The sequence below is a fragment of the Lynx rufus genome, unplaced genomic scaffold, assembly GCF_022079265.1.
Source record: "Lynx rufus isolate CCGP_SWC_20201006 ecotype Redwood Valley unplaced genomic scaffold, mLynRuf1.p SCAF_15, whole genome shotgun sequence".
Taxonomy (NCBI): Eukaryota; Metazoa; Chordata; class Mammalia; order Carnivora; family Felidae; genus Lynx; species Lynx rufus.
The window spans coordinates 26,159,805-26,184,563 of NW_025814829.1; the positions used below are offsets into that span (position 1 = coordinate 26,159,805).

General features: G+C 37.1%; 1 protein-coding gene across 8 annotated transcripts in view; it reads right to left on the reverse strand.

Annotated features, from left to right (window-relative positions):
* The window catches only part of PTPRC (protein tyrosine phosphatase receptor type C), a 126,064-nt gene extending 119,624 nt beyond the window's left edge, over positions 1 to 6,440 (reverse strand). For 7 of the 8 annotated variants that reach the window (XM_047076720.1, XM_047076719.1, XM_047076716.1 and 4 more), the window contains exons 1-2: positions 6,335 to 6,440; positions 6,138 to 6,253 (exon numbers count right to left, since the gene is read on the reverse strand). In XM_047076720.1, coding sequence (XP_046932676.1) covers positions 6,138 to 6,210 — 73 coding nt within the window. In that variant the 5' untranslated portion in view covers positions 6,211 to 6,253; positions 6,335 to 6,440. The remainder of the gene's footprint in view (positions 1 to 6,137; positions 6,254 to 6,334) is intronic. The other variant, XM_047076721.1, reaches the window with a different exon arrangement.
* Positions 6,441 to 24,759: the final 18,319 nt, after the last annotated feature.

The following is a 24,759-nucleotide window of genomic DNA, read 5'->3' on the forward strand; positions in this document are numbered from 1 at the left end:
ATCTCTAAGGGTTTATAGTTCTGCCACATAGCCTAAACTATATCTCCTCTGAGTCTCTCAAAGGAAGAGATGTGATTTGGAATCAGATGTCAATGATAAAGAACTGAGTGCTGTGATTGTATGGGATCACATGAATAAAACATACAGCTTTGCAGGGTATCTCATAGTCTCAAAGCATTTTCACAAATATTATCATTTTTAATGCTTATAACATTTTATAGATGACAAAACTGCGTATCAAAGATGGAAAGCCATTTGAACTGAGATCATAAAATTCATAGAATTAGATTTCTAAAATGTTTCTCAATCCAGATGCCATCTCCAGCTCAGAATGGCACCTGCTTCATTTCCTATGATGCTTAGTATTTCTTTTATCAATAAGCAAATTACTGTTTGTTTGTTTGTTTGTTTGTTTCTTTAAGTGGAGATATTTAAAATATGGTGACCACACTTTATTGCCATGATATAGTACCTTTGCTTTCATCTCTTAATATCACTGTTATTTATATAGGATTCTCTGTTCTATTTTCATGCCTAGCAGGACAATTTATTATTATTATTATTATTATTATTATTATTATTATTTACAATGCAGAGAGTTTCTTCTTGTATATCAGTGCTCTTTTACATTCACCAGAGTAACTGTTCATTTGCTAATACATATAAGTGTGATGCTGAATTGCCCTTAGCTCTTGATTTGTGCTCTGGTATCAACAGATTACCTTTTTGGAGGGCTAATGATATTCCTGTAGTTGTTCATATTTTGGTTGGAAGCAGTTTTTTCTAATATACAAACGGCGATCATTTTCATTTGAATATCATTGCATGCAGTTATAATTGTATCACATAGTATATATTAGGAGAAATTGAAGTTTTGGAAAAATAACTTTTTCATTTCAGATATTTGTGTCTCATTTTTAGTAGGAAATAAATGTTTATTTTTTTGTTTTTATTTTTTTAGGAAATAAATGCTTGATCTTTAAACACTGTATAGCTAAGTACCACAGAAGAATTTCAAGTTTGAGTTGGGTCTTCAGTAAAGAATCTAATAAAAGCATTGATAATCTTGCTCATTACCTTTTCAGAGGTGAATCGATTGAAGATACTATAAATGCACATAGGGAGTACTTATATATTTCCCTAACATTGACTTTATATGTATTTATGCTGCGGTTTTCTTTCTTTATCTTTTCTTGTTTTGTTATTATTCCTGAACATTCAATACTCTCTTATAATAGTCATTCCACAGACTCTTGACAGATTGAGTTTGAAGTAGCACATTGACATATAAAAATGAATGCATATTAAAAACTTTAGGCAATAATTAGATATTTTTTCATCTAAATATTGGTTATAGCCATGTATACAATATACGTCTATATATTTCAGTATTATGCAGAAATAGATCTCACATCATATGGCTAAACGAATCGCTTGCAATATTCCATTTTTTTCTTCATCCTTTTTTAGAGTATTACGTTTACGTATATAAAAGTTATAGCATTGTCCTTTAGTAATCAGTAAATAGTATGTGGTTGGGTATCTAGTACCAAGAAAGCTATTTAGAATAGACTGAAATTAAGCTTAAACTGAGATTTAGCTCCATTTCCATTCCAATTTTATCCTGTGTAAATACTCCCATAAATTTATAAGATGACTGAAAAAAGATCAAAGGTCTGTGGGGATAACAAATTCCTTTCTCTGCACCAAAGTGACTTACATTACATGATCTGAACAGAAAACCTTGTCTGTGCTCACACTGTGCTTTCACCAACGAAATGGGCCAACCTGACCATAAATCTCTGCTTCGTGCCTATCCAAGTTGAGATTTGTTATCACATTATTGAGGAAGAAATGATGCCCAGACTCTCTACAAATTTTCTGTGTGCACACAATGTGATGCCATCTTCCACCTGCCCTTGAAAATAGTCCCCCAGCCCTACCAGTGTCCATGCCTGAATTTGCAAAGACTGGATCTGATTCCATTTGTCTTGTCCCCATTAGATGCGTACGCCCCTGCCCCTGTCTCATTCCTTACTTTTCTTCCTATAGGCATCTGTATCTGAAAAACAAAACTAACCCTCCAAATGAAATGCCACTAGCCAAAAATGTCCAAAGAGTAGGCCAGGGAAAATTTAGGAATAACATTCTTGAACTACAGATTTTTAAGAAGTTAGGATGGTATTTCCAAATAAGAAGGAAAAGAAGGAAATAGCAAAATAATAATCATGAATTAAATTCTTAAGAAGGCAAGGCCTATAAAGATCCAGGTCCAAAAACATTTTATTTAATCTTGACGACATTGTCTAACTCTATCTTTCCACTGTGTCGTTGGCTAATTTTTTCATCTCAAGCTTTGTCTCTTCTTCTGTCCTCTCTTTCTGAAATTCTTTGTACTCATCCTCTCTCACCTCCGTCATTATAATCTTCAGTTTTGTCAAAAAATGCCCATTGCTTTGTCAGTGTCTGGTAAATCAGTTACAGATGAGAGTTTCCGCTTTCACACAGGTTACAATAGAAGTAAATGCACTCATTGGTAGATAATAATACTAACACTACCACCAACAACAAATTGAATTAGTATGTGGAAAGTGTCACGGAAAGGTGGTAACAAGTGTCCAGTTTCAGTGGAGATACTTTGTGGTATGAGTGACGGAAGAGAAATAGAACTATCGCGGAGCCTTAGAGGTCCAGAGGAAGTGTAGACGAGCCAAGCGGTGTTGCAACTGGCTACTGCAAGTTCTAGTTTAATGAATCATACAAGAAAAAAAGACAAAACAATCCCTGCCCAGCTCCAGGCCCAGCTCCTAGCTCAGTGGTGGACTCGGTTGTTCTGGCAAGGAGTTGAGCACGTATACCGAAGACAATGAGAAGATACCAGAAGGTGTTGTGTTTTGTTTTGTTTTGTTTTGTTTTGTTTTGTTTTGTTTTCCCCCTCTTCTTTTTAAGGTGTAGAATAAGGAAAGAAATGAATGAGACTGCAGGTAGATTAGGAAACTATAATAATGTTCTAGGTAAAACATGATAAAGGCATAAATTAAGGCAATGTCGATGGAATTGAAGAAAGGGAAAATATTTTAGAGACTGTTAAAAACTAAAATTACAAGACTAGAGGAGGATTTAAATACTTAGGGGAATGAGTCTGGAGATGAGGAATCAGGATCGTCAACACATAGCAGGTCTTTATAAGGAACTCTAATGATAGAAAATAAGAATAAAACTGACCAAAGGTTAAAGCCCATAGAACCCCAATATTTAAAAGCAGACAAATACGAAGAAGCAGAAGATAGATAAGTAGATATATGTGTGTGTGTATTATAAACTCACATATAAAAACTAGAATATATATGTGTGTGTATCTGGATATGTGTATTTATAGGAAGAGTGTAGAAATATCTATATTCCTACTAGCTAATTGTCACTGGTTGACATCTATGAAATAGCCCAGAATAGAGAAAAGACTTAGCTCAAGCTAACCACTCTGACCCTCTCCTTAGCTACAGAGAGCAAGAGAGAAAAAGGAAAGACAGATTCCTAAGTCCACCTTACCTTTTCCCTTACAAAATGCCTTTCAAGTTCTGGCAATGATAAGGATCACAGGCAGATTGTTTTAAAGAAAAATATCTATAAAAAGTTCATAAAAGATAAATTGTGGAATATTCAGAACTTAATGATTGCTAATCAAATGTCAATTCATACTTTGTATTGAAAACCTGTGTGATGTTCAAGGCATAGTACATGTTTGTAACATGAAATACCTCTTTAAATGTAGATGGAAAAATGAAGAATTATGACCAGGAAATGACTCTAAAGTGATATGACTCATAACTCACATACCATAACCCATGTACCCTAGCTGGTATGGTATAGAGTAATAGATTTGCCTGCCATCGCACCTGGTTTAGAGTCAAAGAACATTCATCATTATCTGCATTCTCAAAACCATCATCGTCTCCTAGAATTATTTAGAAATGTTCAACAGAGTTTTGGTTTCCGGCTATCATGGCAAAGAGGCACAGAGCAAAGAGATTGCAAACTTTTGTGTAAAACTCACCCCAGCATGATTGCCATGGCAAAGTTTAACTTTGCCTTTCTGTATTTGTATTTTAGGGATTAAATAACATATCTGAATTGTGCATATATTTGTCCATTAATTGATGTCTGTCTACATTTGGCTCTACTTTTTTATTCCATTAGAGTACACAATATAAATGTGATGCCTAAAAGCCTAATATTTTCTATGATCCCTAAGCTCAATTTTAACACAGTAGAATCAAAGATAATGATCAAACTTATTTGTTGCTAATAAAGAAAAATATGCAATTTAAAGCATTAATAACTTCCCAAATCCTACATTGAATCACAAAATGACTCTCAGAAATTTAAAGGATGATAAATGAGATATGCAGACACAGATGATTATATCTACTTTTTCCAAAAAAAAGTATTGATTCCAGGAAGACTATCAATGCCTTTTAGAAAAATGTTTGCTCTCAATATTTACATAAACAATTGAAGTTAAGCTTGATCCTTCAAAATAAATCTATGTATATCTCTCCATTTATTTAAGTACAAATTGTTTAGCAAAATAGATTCAAAAGTTTCTAGATAATTTTATACTTTCTTATTTTGACTATAAGTTCGAAGATATTTCTCATGGTAAAAATCCTTAATTGACTGAGTTGAAAGTTCATAGTGGTTTCCTCTGTGTCCTACAAAATATTTCAGTGTTTCTTTGTGCTCATTTAGAAAGGCTTTGCTACCGTTCTTGAATGAGGATTTTTAATGAATATTCATTGTGATTTATGATAATCCACATATTATTACCACCCTGCTAAAATCATTATTCATTACAGTTTGCTTTTGATCATGATAGCTAACTTTACAGGGAAGTTCCCTTGATAGATATTTTCTGTACTAAAACAAAACGCTGTATCCATACAAAAAATTTTAGACCACCTTTGCAGTTAAAAACACAACAGTATCTTCCACTGCTTTCCACTCTCCCTGATTACACAAAATACCAACTGACCACATAACAAGCTCAGGAGGTAGCTACCGCCCTGCCTTTTAGAAGAAGGAAGAATGGTGGAAAGTTGAAAACAGATTTCAATGAATTCCAGTAAGCGAGACTTTTAATTTTCTTTTTTTTAAACTTCTTTGGAATTTCTGCAAAAATGCCACTTTCACTGTCCTTTCCATAGTGAGAAACAACTTTTAGATACTACATCATATGGAGTATATTTAACATAATTTATTAGTTACGTTTAACAATCAACTGAAATGCACTCATGATCCAAACTGAAACTATTCAAGAAATGTCCATTAAATGGATAGCATGTAGCCAAAGATCTCCAGCTTAAATGAGTACTTGAGATCCCCATTACATTTTCCTACAGAAGACAGCATTTGCATGATTCCTATGAGTTTAAGTATTTTTACTGCATCAAGGCTCTAATATTTACCCATCACCCAGGAAGGGCGGTGGCCCCGTAAGAATTTCCAAGGCAAATAATCATTAAAACTACTGAGAAGAAACCAAAAACTTGATTTAAAATACATTCTGTGCTAAGAATATGCATAAAATGAATATTTTATTAAATTCCCAAATGGATTATTTAAACTATCCTATAGATAAGTATTCAATAAAGTATTTTAGTAGTAATCAAAATTTGAGGAAGCAGACTCCAGTTCAAAAAGAAAGAGTGGCTTACATGCTACCGAAGCCATATTATGACTCAAAAAAGGCATTTTCTGTTAAAAGGATGAAAATTCACTTATTTTGTCATTAAGATCTCCTCAGATTTTCATAAACTTATGTTTACGCGTTTGAAGGTTAAGTAACAGCATTACTTTTGTAATATCCTTGAACACTTTGCAAACAAAGATACAGTCAGACAAGTTTCTTTTAAATTGTGATTTTTTCCCCCAAACATTTATGCCTTTTTAAACAGAAACAATGTATTCTCTCACATAGCAAGCCAGGTCTCTCTGAGCTCCAACAGCCTTGACCATTTTCTAGTGAGCTTCCTCATTTCCAGTCACCAACACTTAACTTATTTTTATGTCTATTTCAAACCAATATCCCTCCACAAGGAAAAAAATAACTAAGGACATATTAATATACTTGTACTTACCTGTAACAAACACGCCTGTATCCAGAAAGGCAAAGCCAAATGCCAAAAGTTTAAGCCACAAATACATGGTCATATCTGGAAATCAGCTGTATTCCTATGAAACAGCATGCGTCCTTCTGAAAGGCAAAATAATAGTTATCTTTGCAAAAGTTTTTCTTTGCGAAACAGAATAAAAAATAAAAGAAATGAGTGCATACTCTTTGCTGTTGTCTTATCAGACAGGGAGCAATTTCCTCCTCTGCTACCCCAAGAACAAACCACTTTGCTAGCTACACAAACTGCTAGGTAGTGATGTCAGATTCGGTTTTACTAACTTCTCCAAAAATACTGTAAAGGATCTTCTTTGCAGGAAGTCAAGAAAGTTGTTCAAAGTCAGTGCAAAAGCACTTTACTTCCTTAATTCAAGTAACTAATTACTTGAATAAGTTTCTAGGCCTTTTAAAAGATTTTTCTCCTTCAAGAAAGATGTTTTTTAAGTATCCGAATAATACTCCCTTACAATATTCATTACAACTTAAAAAAATAACATCCCCACCCCAAAATAATCAATAATTCTCTTACCTAAGAGGGAATAAAATAGATTCAGGATGGGTATAACAAAATGGGGGTTGGCAAGATGACACAGTGATTGAATTAGTAGAAAATACCTGTATTTGACTCAAAATGACCAGATGAGTGACCGACCTGGGTTTTTTTTGTGTGTGTGTGTTTTTTGTGTGTTTTCTTTTTTTTTGTTTTTTTGTTTTTTTGTTTTTTTTTGTTTGTTTCTTTTTTTTTTTTTTTTTTTTTTTTCCCAACCAGGGTCATTTACCAGGCAGGCATTCAAACTTCACCAATAGGACAGTTTTAGAGGTCAAACCCATTTTCTATGCAAACACACTCTCTCAGAAAGCTGTACAGCTTTGCCCCAAGTCTTTCACAGGAGCTCCTCGTGGTGCTAGGAATGGAATCAGAAGGTCACTTCCACAGCAGCAAATCCTGCTTCGAAAAAGGAATGCTGTTCTTGGCTTGAGAGATTCTTGGTGCTGTTGATGAGGGAATCAAGGGCAATGAAATTGAGAGCTGGGGTTTTTTTTTGCTCTTTTTTTTTTTTTAACAGAAGTGAACCTTTTCCCCCCGCCCCCCTTCAGCAATACTTTCACAATTTTTTTTTTATTAAAAGACAGCAAATTAACATAGAGCATTTTCCCTGATACTGATGGTGTTTTTAGTAAGTCCATTGATTAGGAAAACACATACAGGCAAAAAGCTGCTATGAATCCTGTGATACAATTAAACTGGTATCATTATCACAATATCTGGTTCATCTACAAAGACTAGTGCACATGTACACAAGGATTATTATTGGAGCCACACAGGATACCTAAGGGACTTACAGACAAACAGAACCCTTGTGGTAACTGCAATCCTTGGTCAGAAAGCCCTATTGCAGGCTTCTTGTGTTTAAGTAAATAAAACTTTTTGTATTTACCAACTTATTTGTTTTACTCTTATGTTGACTGCTACTTATGTTGGAACTACAGAGCCAAATTTGCACACCTCCTCTTTGAGCAAATAAAAATAATCCCACATGTGAAATTCTGAGTAATAACATCTCATTATAATCTCATTTTTTAAAAAAGTCTCATTAAAATGAGATTTTTTTGGTATGATTTTGATTTTATTATTAAGTTCATAGCTAACTTTCGGGGGTGTTGCCCAGGCCAGGAATATGCGTAGCACTTTAACTGCATAATCTAATTTGTACAACACTTCAGACAGATAATGTTATTATTCCCCATTTGACCCATAAAGTTCAGAAAGGCTAGGTAATTTTCAGGTTCTCACAGCTAAGAAGTAGACAAAGTAAGTTTTGAACCACCCCAAATTTCATGTTCTTTTTCTTTCTTGTTTTACTACCCTTCCTTTTTCTCACTTCCTTCCCCAATCTTTTTAACTATGTATTTTTATCATTTTTAACCTCTAAAAGGTAGAACATTGATTTGATAAAAATTATGTTGCCCTCTTTTTGCAAATGTCTTCCTAAATAAAATAGTTGTGACTGTGGGGACTACTCTTCGGTAGGCAAGCCTAATGAAAACTGTGTGCCAGGGGTCACAAACGTAAGTACTCAGCTACAGAGTCTATTTCTTCAAATACATTTGCAATGGAAAACTATCTGGGGGTTGGCTTTAAATATCTTTAAGCAAGTACTTGTGTTCTGTTAGCTTGTTATTATGGCCGAATATTTGCCAAAACTAGAGGCCAGGAAGAAAGTGCATGACATTCAAGGGAGTTAAGTATAAGAAATATACTCTATAACAAGCTAAAGATAGGAGGGGTTTAGAAGCCTTAAAGAGGTATTTTTAAAAGGGCTTTGCAGATCATGGATTTGAAGAAATAGTAAGAACTTAGGAGATTCAGCTCCGTTTTAGACAAGTGGCCAGAGAGATTCTACCCAAGATATACTGAAATTAATTAACACTATATGAATGGAATTGTATGTGCTTGTTTTAATGTGTTAAAGTTGAGTTTAGTATCTACAGGAAGTATGACTTGGGGTAGCCAAATTTATATTGTATGCTACAAAGTTATAAAGAAATAGAGCCTAGGGGCGCCCGGGTGGCTCAGTCGGTTGAGCTTCCGAGATCAGCTCAGGTCATGATCTCGCAGTTGACAAGTTCGAGCCCCGCATCAGGCTCTGTGCTGACAGCTCAGAGCCTGGAGCCTGCTTCAGATCTGTGTCTCCCTCTCTCTCTGCCTCTCCCCCGCTCATGCTCTGTCTCTCTCTGTCTCAAAAATAAAGATAAACATGAAAAAAAAATTTTTTTAAAGAAATAGAGCCTAATGTAGACAGATAGCAAAAAATAAATATGCGCTCAATTCAGATGTTTTCAGAATGGAGGCAACGGTGAGCCAGAAGGTTGATATCCTCAGGACACAAACTGTCAGGATGGAGACAAGAAGGAAGACCCTAACAGTTTGCTGGGGGAAAGATCATAGTTCCCCTGTGACAGTGGACGGTACTAAACTGGATGACCTAGTCAGGAGTTTGGTTAGTAGCTGGCCTTTCCACAGGTCATCTGAAGAAATCCCTGCTTTATTATATATGGGCTTAGCATCCAGGCCCTAGGCAGGCAGCACCAAACTCTCATAGAAATAGGACTATTTGTGGCAAACTGATGTGATCCACTGTCTTGATTCTGAGAGAGAAAGTAGGTAGGCTGCTGATAAATTTACACACACACACACACACACACACACACACACACATATAGATATATGGAAGCAATATCAGAACATATATGTAATAAAGAGGGGCACTTGGGTGGCTCAGTCAGTTAAGCATCTAACTCTTGGTTTTGGCTCAGTCAGTTAAGCATCTAACTCTTGGTTTTGGCTCAGGTCATGATCTCACGGTCTCATGAGTTCAAGCCCTGTGTCAGGCTCTGTGCCAGCAGCACAAAGCTTGTTTGGGATTCTCTGCCTCCTTCCCTCTCTCTCCTCGTGCTGTCTCTGTCTCTTTCAAAATAAATGAATAAAGTTAAAAAAATGTATATGTTGTAAAGAGTATGGTACTTTCTGAGTGGTTGAAATAGGATGTATCCAGAACAATCTCAAAGTTTGATCAGTTAAATTTCAAAATAATCACAGCTGATTCACTTGTAACAGATTTTTAAAGCTGTCATATTAAATAAGTAAATAATATCTTATTTAAATTAATCATCACTTTCCAGATATTTTAGTCATATAATAATGTTATGTAAGGATAGAAACAGATTACATGAGATTGAGTCCGGAAGCAGACATTATCCATTCATGCATTCAACAAATACATAGTTTTTTCCTAACCTATAAGACAGTTATTTTTTGTAATGTGAAGAAAGAATGGTGAACAAGAACAGACACGTTCTCTGCCCTGATGGAACCTACACTCCAGTGAAAGGGACAATAATTAATTAAATAATCACTGTGACAACTTTAGCACACAGGAAGTACTTGATGTTATGATTTAAGGATATAACAGGGTATTTGGTCTAGTAGTGAGGTGAGGTTTGCCTGAAAGAAAAATCAATGAAGGTATACCTGAAAAAATAATGGAAGTTAAGTGGGCGTATGGAGAAAAAAAAAGAGCATTCTGGGCAGAAAGAATCATGTATTTAAAGGATAGTGTGTTCAAGAAACAGAAAAAGGCGTGTGTGGCTGGCATAAACAGAAGCTGAAGCCTGGAACGTTGCAATATATTAAAGTATCAAATCCACACATTGCACACCTTAAATTTACACAATGTTGTGTAACAATTATATCTCAATTTAAATAAAAAGAAGTAGACATGAAAAAGAAAGAAAACAACAACAACGACGACGACGACAACAACAAAACATGAATTGTCAGAGGGAGATGATACCAAACTCTGCTAGGCTTTGTGGTTCTAAGAGATTTAACTTTATCTTAAGAGATATGGAGAGCTATTGAAACTTTTTAAGCATTATTCTTGAATCTTCTTGCCAATGATATCCAGTTTGCCAGATCTCATACCATCACTTATTTCTCATCTAATGCAATTTTTCATCAGCATTAAATATGGTTAGCCTCTCCTCCAATCCTTATATTTTGCCAGTTTCAAAACACCATTACCTACTGTTCTTTCTTGACCTTCATTGTCTTATCCTCAGCAGCTGCCATGTTGAGTTCTATTCCTCTATCTGATTTCTAAGTATTGTGATACATTAAAGTTCAGCCCTGGGTCCACTTCTCTCTTTCTGAGTGAACTCTTTCATGCTGATGACTTACAAAACACATACCTCCAGTCAGATCTGCAGTTCAGATCTCGGGATTCACATTTGGTAGTGCATTCTTGACAGGTACATTAGATTACCTCACAACCAACTCAGTGGAATGTGAAAGTTTTCTTTAAACCTGCCCTAACTCTCAATCCATATCTGCAAATGCACCAATAAACATCATATAACTTACGATGGAAGCCTTAGTGTTATTTTTTATTTCTCCTGTTCTGTCATAACTGCATTCAATTTATTACCAAGTCCCATTTATTCTGTCTCCACCACCTTTTTTAAAAATGTATTTATATATTTTGAGAGGGCAGGGGGTAGGGGCAGAGAGAGACAGAGAGGGAGAGAGAGAATCCCAAGCAGGCTCCATGCTCTATGTGGGGCTCGAAATCATGAACGTGAAGTCATGACTTGAGCTGCAATCAAGAGTCAGACACTTAACCCACTGAGCCACCCAGGCGCCCCTCTATCCCCACCATCTTAACTGTGCTGCATTTCCAATTATATCACTTAAGACAAAGCCATCATCACTGCTCACACAGCCTTTTAACTGATCTTCAAGCTTCTATCTTATTTTCCTTCAGTATTTACTCCATGGAGCAACAGATCTGAACTTTTCTAAGTACAAATAAAGTTGTGAGAGATCCTTAAAACCTCAGTGGTTTTCTTCCACTTTGCTTATTGAATAAAATCCAACTTTGGCTCACATTTCTCAACTCGTTTAATGCCACTTTCCACCTTGTTCACTATATATGCCAGCCACCCTGGTCTTTTTGTTCTTTGAAATGCCAAATTCTTTGCCATTTCAGGGCCCATGCCCTTCATTCTGCCAAGAATGCCCTTCCCCCTCCACTCCCACCATGCACTCTTCACGTAGCTTTCTTTAAGGAACAGCTTAAATGTCCCTTTCTCAGTCAAATTTCCTTGACCATCCATTGTAAAAGAAGCTCTTCTATGTTCTTTTCTGTTTCAAAATCATGTTTGTTTTCTCCAAATCTAGGGATATATTTATTTATTCATATCCACCTTTCCCCTAGAACATTAACCTATGTTCTGGATGGTAAACCATGAGGTCTAAGGGATGCTTAGTACAGTGGTTGCCATAAATGATATTTGTTGAATGAATGAATGGAAAGACATACATATGAAGCCATGGTGTGGCCAACATATTGGGAGTTGGCAAGAGTAGAGCCAGCAATAAGCTTGGGAAGATTTGCTATAGTACAGACAAAGGGTGATAGCAGTAGAAATGTTTACCAGTTAAATAAGTGACCAAATTAGTTAACAGCAGCAGTTATAAAATTTGATACATACTGTTATCAATTAACAAAATGTTCTAAGAGCACAAAGGAGGGAATACTTTTACATCTTTATGATATATACATATCATATATATATAAATGCTTATGTTCTTACATATATATAAGTTCTTGCAAGTATTGAATCTCTCTTATATGGAGCTAATCATACTATCTCAGTGTTGTTTTGAGAATGAAATTAATGTGGCAAATATCCAATTAATAATGTAAACACACTGAATTAGAATTAAAAACATATATAATAGAATATACATTGTATTACTCCTTCCAGCCCCAACCAAAAAAAAGGGAATAACGAAGGGACAGAGAGGAGCTCCCCTCGAACCCTACTGTACCATTTCCCTTCTGCAAATCACATGGGCAAAGCCCTGTGAAGTGAACATGAAGTTAAGAAGTGAAGAAGTTAAGCTGAACATGAGGTGGAAAGGTTTGATTTGCTGGAGCAAACCTTTTTTTTTTTCCACTCAAAAAATAACTAGGAAGTTATGACACCTGCCCTATATATTGTTAAGACATGGAAAAAGGAAATTCTCTATTCAGTTTTCTTTAATGGACTTAAAGGCACTGTCAATTGCAAGATGCATCCTGATTTCAGCGATGTTAAAATATGTTTTATAAGATGCGTATCTTCAAATCAATGAGACGTACACTATAGCTGACCAGTGGCAAGGAAAACATACAATTATTATATGTTTATATCTCAGTGAGTTCAGACTGTTTAATAAACTGGTAATATATACAAAGAACTATAGGCAATGAATTCTGATACCAGTTTCCAAATCTGCCTCACTAAGAAAGTCTTGTAGCTTTTAACAAACTAAGAGACTATTCCATTCTGGCCTTATCTTCCACGGATTCCATGTTATTCTTGTTCCAAAAGGTCTAAGCTGAGGTGTGTATGTTTCACTTCAGGCCCCACATTACTGATAACAAACCATGTTTAACATTTGTTGATTCCTTTGAAGGCTACAGGAAGCTGAATTCTCTCTTTAGATTTCTTTCGACACTGCCTCCTGGCAACAAATGACTTTCTGGACTGTGATAGTTGCATAGCTAGATGCATGTACAGGATATGTAGCAAATACAGCACTGTAGATGTATTAGCTTCCAAATTTATGTTGAAATATAATATTGGAAAATACAATGGCATATGATAGAAGTCATGACTCCATTTATAATCTATTGTGTATGCTTTAACTATAACATGTTCACTCTAAATCATTTATTGCATGCTTGTTTAATTAGTTAACTTAGTTTCACAACTGCACCCACATAGTATTATTACTTTTTCAACAAGAAAGAAAACAAAAAACAAAATATGATGCATGCTTTGCTATAATCTCAACTGTCACAGAGGCCTCCCCCACACCCTGTCTACCCAGATGCTTGGATGTGTGTGCACCTGCGTGCAGTTTTCTGTCACTTGAACAACTCTCAAATTTTTCATCAATTTAATGTGGAAGCAGTGATTGGTGGTTGCTGCTTTCTTGGTAGCTCTGATTATTTCAAAGTAATGTTAAATGGTTGTCTGTGTTTTACATATTTTTTTCATAAAACATTTCTAAAAGCCCATCTTTGAATCACACAGTGGTCTGGACAGCACAGTGAAATAGCAGCATAACATCAAAAAATAACCAGTGGGCAATGCTGTAAACTAAACAAAGTTGCAAAGTATGCAGTTTTAAGTTAAAATTTTTGAATCCAGCTTGAACTTAGTCCAAAAGGACAATGGAAAAAAAATTTTTTTTCAAAAAAGCTAACAGCAGATCTCAAAATTTCAAAGAACATTGGTGTGCAGATGTTCCCAGATTGTAATACAGAATCACAAAGTAAAGAGTGTTAGATGAGCTATGGATTGGACTCTGGTAAATTAAATAAAACTAAATTAAATAAAACAAGGGCCAAACACAGGAGAGTATGTATAAATTTGATGTTATGTGTTCCTAGAACTTCAATCTGTTGCAATTCTTAACAGTCAAGTTCTTGGCATCTTAAAGCCACTGAACATTGTGTTGGCCAATCACTGCAACACACTGAAAAGACTCATTCTCTACTCTGACTTGTCCCAAGTCTTTAACACATAAGCCCTGGTTATGCTGGTTTCAGTGAGAGGCAATCTTGAGTTTCTCTTTAGGTTTACAACATGGAATACAGCATGCTATTTTGGGGTGAAAAGTCCTGTATTATTAAAAATCAATTTGGAAAACATAAATTTCTCATTGTGTTTGCTTACGTAAGGCCCACTTGGGGGCCTGGTCATCTGGCCCCTCTCCCGAAAGCCCCTGTGTGCAGAATTATAGTCCTTTTATGCTTGCTGCCACACCAAGATCAAGTGCTTCATGACAAATACTGTGTGGGTTACATTGCCCATGAGGAACAAGGCCAATGCCATGGACGTCTAAGTTCTACATATTCTTTTACAAACCAATGAATGGAGAGTTGCAATTGCTGCAAAACCCTGCCTAACTAAGCATCATAGCTGCTGCTTCTGAGAATAAAAAGGTGAGAAAACCTGCTGCCTGGGCCACTGAGTTGGGCAAAAGTACTTCTTAGTGTGGTTTCTGAGAAGCTGAACTCCTTTGGAGAGTGAGAAGAGACGTGTGGTATATAACTTTGTGAGTCACGTGTGTAGGAGACCCACACTCAGCTTTCCCTATGGTCTAGTCTTCTGTGCTTTTTATCTCCTACTCTGACTTCTGTGTGTTTTACTCTGTCCACTGTACTTAAAACAAGAGTGTCCCAAGATGTCATGAGAGCATCCAGGAAAATAATTAGAACTCTAGCAGTGTAGCTAGAATTCAAGGGATCTTACAGGCTTAGAAAATGGACCCATTGGACACACTGGGGCAGGGATTCATTTAGTAATCATTGTCCCCCAAATACGACTTTATTCTAGTGTTGTCTACCTCAATCTGCGTCACCACCAGCGATCCCATTGTGAAAATAGAAACCTCGGGACTACTCTCAAAACTTAGTTCCTCCAATCCATCACCAACTTCTCTCCATATTTCCTTCTAACTGTATCACAAATTGAGCAGCTTGTCTCCCTCTACACCACCACCACCATCTTAGTCCAAATTATTAATATCTCTTGAATAAATAGCTAAAATGGCCTTCTAACACTTTGGCCTATATCTGCCCCCAAATGATTTCTCACTTGCCAATCCATTTTCCACCCTTTACTCAGAGAGGTCTCAGTCGGTTGACCTCAGCTCAGCTCATAATCTCACAGTTCAGGAGATTGAGTCCTGCGTCAGGCTCTGTGCTGACAGTGTGGAATCTGCTTGAGATTCTCTCTCTCCCTCTCTCTGCCCCTCCCCCACCCCTCAAAATAAATAAAACTTTTTTAAAAAATTAAAAATAAATTAAAAAAATAATAAAACTCTCCTATGTAGCAATATTCTCCCAACCCTATAGATAGGATCTATCATCCTTGTCCATAAGAAGTCTTTCTTTACTTCTGTGATTAGACTAGATAACCTCCCATTCTTCTCCTAGTATTTTTTTCTCATCTTCATGGGACTTGCCATATTGTTTAGGTGATTATTTCGTTTCTGTCTTTCTGTTCCACCAAAGCATTTGTTTCATGAGGACTGCTACTCTAGCCCACGGGCAGAGGTGGACTATAATTAGTTATTAAATGCATAAATAACTACAGCATCCTTCTTAATGTATCTGGGAAGTCCAAGGTATACAGAACCACTTTTTGCAACCCTGCCATAGTCCTTCCCTTTCTGGTATAAAATTGACAGAGGTTTAGACCTAGATTGAGTTACAGAAAATGAAGAAGTGGGATGATTTTTGGACACCTGAATTAAGGTTACAAAATTATGTCTTATGTCTGCTATACTTGCTTAGTTGGGTGCCTTTATTCCTCCCGTTTACAAAGACAAATCCATTTTCTGTGCTGTATACAAAAGGAAACAGAATGAGCCTATCTTCCGAAGATTTAGCTCTGTTTTAATGTAAGTCTCTTTCACTCTAATGAGCTCTCTGTTCATCAGGGCTAATGCTACCTGCTGGAATAAATAGCCCCTCATGTTTATAGAAGCTCCAACACAGAAGGAGCTTATTTCTCAGTTGCAAAACAGACCAAGCTGCCGTTCCGAGGTTGTCCGTTGACCTTCTCCACGCAGTGATTCAGGGACCAGATCCTTTCCACTTGGAGACTTCATGGTTCCCTGGCCTTGCTATTGTGTGTGTTTAGTGGCAGGAGGGGAAAGAAAGCTTGGATAAATTACATACAATTCTTAAAAACCTTGGCCTGGAAGTGACACACCATACTTTGCCACCCACTCTGTGGACAAGAACTTGTCATATTGTCAGATCCAGATACAAGGGAAGGGGAGTAATGGGAAAATATAGTCTCAAGTTGGGCATCTACTAGCCAGCATACTATGGAAAGGGGGAATAAATATAAGTTTCAGGGGATGGCTAGACATTTCTCCCCAAAATACCCTGACTTTGGATAAGAAAAAAATTTCCAAGGAAACTTAGTAGAAACGAGAGAGTGCCAAAACATTCTACTATGTGTAGAGACAATGCGTATAAAGTGCATATAAAAATAAGTGAAAATTATCCATGCCTCCTAGGAGTTCAGGTCAGGGAGAAAAATGACAAATGCACAAATATAATATGATATGATATGATATGATATGATATGATATGATATAAATGTAGGTGATGTATGTATGAACAAATATATGTTCATGTATGTGTGTATTTGTGTGTGTGTTCAATTTTTTGATGAATATAAGATGGTTCAAATCTTCAGGATACACTTAGGTCTTAAGAATCATTTTAGTTTAGGGGCACCTGGGTGGCTCAGTCGGTTAGACATCCGACTGCAGGTCAGGTCATGATCTCATGGCGGGTGAGTTCGAGCTCCGCGTCAGGTTCTGTGCTGACAGCTCAGAGCCTGCAGCCTGCTTTGGATTCTGTTTCCCTCTCTCTCTGCCCCTCCCTAGCTCGTGCTCTCTGAAAAATAAATAAACATTTCAAAAATTTAAAAAAAATAATTATTTTAGTTTAGTTTTAGTTTTAGTTTAGTTAGTGGGTGTCCTGTCGGTCAAGTGGCCAACTCTTGATTTCAGCTCAGGTCATGATCTCACAGTTGGTGAGTTTGAGCCCTATGTTGGGTTCTGTGCTCACCGAGCAGAGTCTGCTTGAGATCCTCTGTCTCCCTCTTTCTGACCCTCTCCTGCTTTCTCACTCTCAAAAATAAATAAATGTTAAAAAAAAAAAACTTTAAAGAATTATTTTAGTTTTCTTTCAGATGATTGTCAAACATTGAAATTTTTTGGTACTGAAGGAGTATTATCTTTAAAAATTTACTTGTTTTGGGGTGCCTGGATTGCTCAGTCGGCTAAGCGTCCGACTTCGGCTCAGGTCATGATCTCACAGTCTGTGAGTTTGAGCCCCGCATCCGGCTCTGTGCTGACAGCTCAGAGCCTGGAGCCTGCTTCGGATTCCGTGTCTCCCTCTCTCTCTGCCCCTCCCCTGCTCATGCTCTGTCTCCCTCTGTCTCAAAAATAAATAAAAACATTAAAAAAATGTTTTTTAAGTTACTTGTTTTACAGGAGAAGCATAGTGTTTGTGGTACCTTATTACTTGTCAAGTAGTCCTGACACTTTAGTTTTTATGGATTGCTGATAAATTTAATATGTAAAGTAATCAATTTTCATGGTAAAAAAACAAAAGTAAATAAGCACTCTAACAAGGATACCATAGTGGGTAGTGAACAAAAGTAAAAGGGAAAAATATCATGTTCCTGTACAATTCTATAGGACAAGATTATTATTTAAAGTACCAAAGAGGAAGTTTCAGCTTTAATTAGTTATGTTTTCTCAGATACTGCTGCTATTAACCACAGCATCTTTCTTGGCTGTAGGAGGGGTGGTAGGGTAGAAGTTGTATATTCAGCTTTACTATGTACCAAGCACTATACTAAACACTAACGTGAATTTACCCTCTTCAACACAGCACCTGTATGAAGGAGTAGTACTGTGTCATCATTTTTTCAGATGAGTCAACAGACCCGGATTAGCGAAGAAACTTTCCCTAGTTCATTTATGAGAGACAGAACTTAAATTTGAATCCAAGTTCCGAGTTTAAGAATCTGAACCCGACCCCCCTCCCCAAAATTCCGCATTAAGGAACTTCCACTTACAAAGAAGTGTAAAGCTAAGTAACTCAAATGGAAACAGAACTAACACAGAATCAAGTAACATTTTAACATCAAACATTTTAATCAAACATTACCAGTCCTTTAGAAGTAATCAACAGCCCTATCAGCAGCCCAAAAATTGAAAGCAATTTTTTAGGGGCTTAATTCTTAAGCTCGACTCTCCGGCTTTTAAATTTTATAATTCGAGGCCCTCTTTTTCTTCCACGCTTTCTCCCAGGATTATTGTATTGACTCCAATGAACTTAAAGACCATAGATTTCCACGGATTCATATATGCATTCATATTTTCTATGCTCAGCCTAAACCTTACCTCTCTGCCTCTGTTTCCTATTGCATAAAATGTCAGGGCACTTTGGTGTTCCACGGACAACCGTGTCGAATCTGAACTCTTGACTTCGCAGCTCACCACACCTGCTCTGCCCCAGCGTACTCCCCTACCTTGATGTAGGGTACGGACACCTACCCAGTTACTCTCAAGTCAGATACCTGTAAGTCACCTTGCATCCCCGTTTTCTCATCCTTCATCTCTATGTAGAGCTACCGAGCCCATCCAGAAACACGTTTTTTCAGTTCTGTGTCCAAGATGGCAACCATGTTATTTTCTTCTTCCTGCTTCTGCTAGTGCCATGTCTATAGAACACGACTTCTCTCCTAGAGTACTGGTACAGCATCCTAACCGGTCTGTTATCTTCCTCTCTTCCTCTCCGCCAGGCCATTCTCCACACTGCAGCTAGGGAATCCCTTAAAATGTAAATAAGTCTGCACTGTGTCCTTGCTTAAAGTCTGTTAATGGATCTCTCTGCAATTCAAATAAAATCCAAACCCCTTATCAGAACCCACAGGGCCCTGTAAATGGCAGCCAAAGCCTGGTTCTCACACTTGACCCTACAGACTTTTGCTCTGTGGTTCTCCCATGTTTGTTTTGGTTCCGCTTTGGTCGTTACATATGCTGTTTACTTGAATAATGCTCTTTTCTTCCCACCTCCTTGCATGTCCTTCTCATTTTTATATCATGGCTTAACTATGAGAAAGGTTTTCCCTGACCAGGTTCTAAAGAAGATGACCGATTTTCATTCACTCCTTCATCTCAACCTCTTAATCTTTCCCTTTGTAACATTTTTTTTCAATAATTGTGATATTTTATTTGTGCATTTATTTACTAGCCTTCCATCTGTCCATTCCACTTAAATATAAGCTCCATGAGAGAAAGGGGTCTGCTTGTTTTGCCCACCATTGAGTCACTGGTGTCAGAAACAGTGCCCGTCTTCTAGAAGGTGCCCAGTACATGTCTGTTAGTAAAGGAGAGAGTGATGGCATAAATGAACAATAGGTTAATACATGAATACATGAAAAATGTGTGTTTCTTTTTCCCAAATGACGACACTTTAACATACAAATAACTTTGTTAGATAGAGATACAGCTTACACTTTCAAGTCAGTTTTCCTTCCTAAAAATTGAAACGCTGCCACTAAGCTTTGAGACCTTATAAGAAGTTATTTTGTGGGGCGCCTGGGTGGCGCAGTCGGTTGAGCGTCCGACTTCAGCCAGGTCACGATCTCGCGGTCCGTGAGTTCGAGCCCCGCGTCAGGCTCTGGGCTGATGGCTCAGAGCCTGGAGCCTGTTTCCGATTCTGTGTCTCCCTCTCTCTCTGCCCCTCCCCCGTTCATGCTCTGTCTCTCTCTGTCCCAAAAATAAATAAACGTTGAAAAAAAAAATTTAAAAAAAAAAAAAGAAGTTATTTTGTTTCTGCATTTAGTGGCACCTTTTTTCTTAGCCCAGTTTTTTCAACATAGAATAGTATAAAGATAGCATTAGAATGTGAACTAAATGAAATGTCAAGCAACTAACACAATGTCTTATATGTGGAAGGTGTTCAAGAAATGTTAGCTCCTTGGAGAACACACTTGTGATCTAGACATTGATCCAGGAACCAGAAGACCTTCCTTCTATTCTTGGGTTTCCCACTTACTTGCTCCCTGACCACTTAGCCCTTCTTTATCTTATTTCTCTATTTATGGGAAATTATTCACCTCTTCCTACTATAAAATTATCCCTCAGACTTTAGCGTCCTCAGCTAATGATTGGACAACCGATTATTGCATTGTCAATTGGAAAAGTTTAGGAGAGTTTCTGAGTGAACCTTAATGTTGGCAAAAGGGACAAAATTAAAATGTTAACTTTTTCCAAATAAGATTCTAGTCAATTTTCCAAAATATTCCAACCCATAATTTGTAACCATCTTTAAACATGAGTTTCAAAAATCTACAAGTCCACCCTTTCCAGCCTCTCCCTTAACAATTTCATAACTGAATACAAGCTCTTTAGAATCACTAACCTGAGGGAATCTGCCCCCCAGGTCTTCGGATGACACCTGTGATTTGGTTTCATATATAATCAGTTGCCTCAGATGGACTGTTAGGGGTTTTTTGACCTTTGTTCCTAATTGCTACATTATGTTTTGGGGAACCGGTCGAAGGAAGCTATCCGCCCACCTTGTAGTCAGCAGACTGGCCAAGAATCATAGATTTCATTGTTCAGTCTGAACACATGAAAGTATTTGTTAATACGTAATAAAATCATATTTCATTGTGATTTGGCACAAACTAGAAAATCCAGGGGATCGCTATTTAATAATCAATAACTTCTTTATTAAAAAGGAATTGGTTATCCTACTTTGGAAACATCTGGGTATATTATGGATATATTCTATGGTAAGATCAGAAACAAAATGTTTTAAAGTCTATTAAAATGAGGTCAGAACACTGAGAGAGCCATTAAAATTCTAAAATCTTCAGTTCGACTTTGATCTTCATTTCCAAATTAAAAGTAAAAACAAGATAAAACTAGCTTTTTTGTTTCAAGGCAAAGAAATTTCATCAAGGCAAAAGGATTTCTTCACTTTAATAACCGAACAGTAATTACAAAACATTCACTTACTTGGGAAAAAAATAATTCAACAAATGCCCTCTGCCGTCCCAAATGTTCTTCTTTGGAAAGAGATTATAGGTCAAGTGTGAGAGGTTAAAGATGGACACACATTCTTTGATATTACTTGAAAAATAGAAAAGGCTTTAAGAAAATGGCAGCTTCCATTTCCTGTCTCTTGAAACTGACTCTCAAAGCCTTAAGATTAGCATAGCCAGATATAGAAGTCATTTAAAGTAGAAGTCAGGAATTTTTTTTGTTAAGGGCCAGATTATAAATTTTTTAGGTTTTAAGGGATATATGGTTGCAGACAGTAGACAATATTTAAACATATATATGTCTGGCTGTATCCCAATAAAACTTTGTTTTTGGACACAAAATGCTCCATACCTCATGGTGCATTATTCTTCTTTAGATTTTGTTAGCATTAAAAAATTTTTAAATCTTATCTCATGACTGTACAACAATAGGCTGCTGACTGGGTTTGGCTGAGTGAGATCTTGAGAGAAAAAGAGATTTTCAGCCAGTCTTCTATTCTAGCCCTCAGACATTTGAGTGATCCCAGCTGAGGCCCCAGATAGCAGAGCGAGATAAGTCAGCTGCACTATACTCTATCCAAATTCTTGGTCCCCAGAATCATGAGATACGACAATAATAAATTGTTTTAAACCCTAATTTTTGGAATAGTTTGTTAAGCAATAATAGACAACTAGAATAACTCTTATCACAAACACGATAATTAAAAGCTACATTTAACTTTTTTTTTTTTTTGACAACTGTGTCTATTTCACTAGTCTTACCCCTTACAAACGCCCTCCCCCATGGGCTATGTGAATCAACTATCTTGACTGTATTGATCAAAATATTCGGTTTTCTTGGTACCACAAATACAACTCCATTATCAAAATGAACGAAGTTTCCATTTAAAAGATGGACACTGAGTGGTTAAGAGTTACACTAAAATCAAATAGGAGGTGACTTTTCAGATTTTGCCTTTAGCAATTAGGCAACAAATGAAGCTTCCAACTTCCCAAATCTTAGTTTAAAGGAACAAAGTATTTCCTTCATTACTCTATAATTGACCTATTGTTTTTGCCACCCAGCTTTCAAGCTTCCTCCTGCTGGTGACTCTGTGAGTTTGTCCTCCTCTCCACTGTCAGCCCCTGTGGCCCCAGAGAAGCAGCCTTCATAGGGAGAGCACATGGCTTGGCCCTAACTCCGTCAGAGTAGAACACTCTTCTGGCCAGAGAAGGTGGCTCCACAATGAGCACATAATCCAACCAGGCACATTTAACTGGTATTTCTGGGAAAGAACTTTCACTTTTTTTTTTTTTTTTGTCTGCTGGACTGGACTGAAAATTGAAAAAACAAAACAAAACAAAACAAAAAAGTTGGAGTTTGGACATTCTCTTGCTACCATACCATTTCTAAAGCTAAAGCCAAAACAGCAAAAATGCAACTATGGGTGTGAGAACTAAGAGATGTGTGGGAAAATGTGATATTTTCATATGTTCAATCTAGTGGTTTCTAATCTAGTGATATCCCTAAGTGTTTTACCTTATGTTAGCCAATAATTTACCTCTTTGCCTAAATTAGATTAAGTCAAATTTTGTGACAGTTGCAACAAAAAGTGCTCTGGGTAACCACATGGGGCAAGGCTTTCTTACAGTGGAGTGTTCATTTATTTACTCTTTAACAAATACCTCTGGAATTATATCTAGTACATTCTAGGCATTGGTAATAGGACACAAGAAAACAAAAATAAGTAGGAACAAAGTTTATACCCACCAGCAGCTTACTATCCAGTAAGGAAGCAGATTTATAAGCAAATAATTAAAATGCAATGTGATAAAAGTATAATAACATTGTGGCATAAAGGAGGAAGTGATCAACTATGCTTGAATGGTCAGTAGAAGGTGCACAGAGGAGATTGTTGAGCTGGAGTGGGGGGTTGGGGGAAGAGTAGGTACAAATGCACTGCACAGAGGTTTTCAACAAAACACTTTAATTTCAAAGAATCATGGTGTGCAAAGTTGGGTATTTGGACGGACAGGTCATTCTTGGACCAGGAAAGGCCTTGGATATGATACTAGCAGTTCAGATTTCAGCCTGTGGGTAATGAAGAATCAGCAAAGCAGCCAAAGTAGGGAAGGAATATAATAAAATGTATTACTAAATCTTTTTGTCAATAGCATAGGGTAGATTTGACTGAACGGAGGGACAATGATCATGACACCATGATGAAGAGCAGAACCAAAGAAACAGCCATAGGGCTGATGGTAGAAACCAGAAGTAAAATATATTAAAGATGTCTCATCAATGCATTTGACATTGTCAATTTCAGTGAAATTGAGAACTCTTGAGTATTCACCAGTATTTATACTAGTCAGACTGGTCAGGTAAGGTAGGGTAAATGTGGGTAAAAGTAAAGATCTCACTATTTTCAGGATGCCTGGGAGGCTCAGTTGGTTAAGCATCCAACTCTGGATTTCCACTCAGGTCATAATATCATGGTTCATGGGATCAAGTCCTACATTGAGCCCCAAATCAGGCTCCACATTGACAACAAGGAGCCTGCTTGGGATTCTCTCTCTCTCTCTCTCTCTCTCTCTCTCTCTCTGCTCCACCCCACTTGCCTCTCAAAATAAATAAAAATAAACTTAAAAAAGAAAGATCTCCCCATTCTCACTCAATCCCAACTTCTCCTGCTTTGTGTAGTTTAAACACTTCCTTTTTTTTTGTCTTCACTGCTACGAACTCATTTTCATTTTCTTTCAAAAATGAATGTACAAGTTGGTAACATCCTTTTTTTTTAATGTCATGGCCCTTTTAATAAACTTTTGGTTGATTCTTTCTCCCTTTCCTTCCTTTCTTTCTTTCTTTCTTTCTTTCTTTCTTTCTTTCTTTCTTTCTCTTTTCCTCAAGCACTCAACATGTGTCTAGTGACATAAAATCCCAAGACGGAGAGTTTATTTGTGAAGAATGTTACAGGGAAGCAAATGTGAATAAGGAAAGACTTCTCAAAGCCTCAGAACATTTAGAGCTAGGTCCCCCTACGACACTGTGTCCACGTGGTCACCCACTAACACATGGTGTAGGAAGTGGCATCTTGGTCTATAAGATGTAAAACAGCTAATGGAGGGCTCAAATGCTGCTCTCCACAAACTCCTCTGTTGCTTCTGATGTGGGCGGAAATGAGCTCAGCCTAAAATGCTCCACTGGTTTCACTCCTCCTAGCTGGGTGCTGCAGCTGCAAAGTGTGTGCTGTGAAGCTTGTGAGCGAACCCCTGAGAGCTGCAGATCCATGACTTGTGGCCCTAAGTTACGGACATAGAAAACCAGAGGCGTGGTGACTTTAACAATGGGAAGGCGGGCTTTTGTCTCACTACAGAATGCCTTCCTCACCCACAACTCAAAG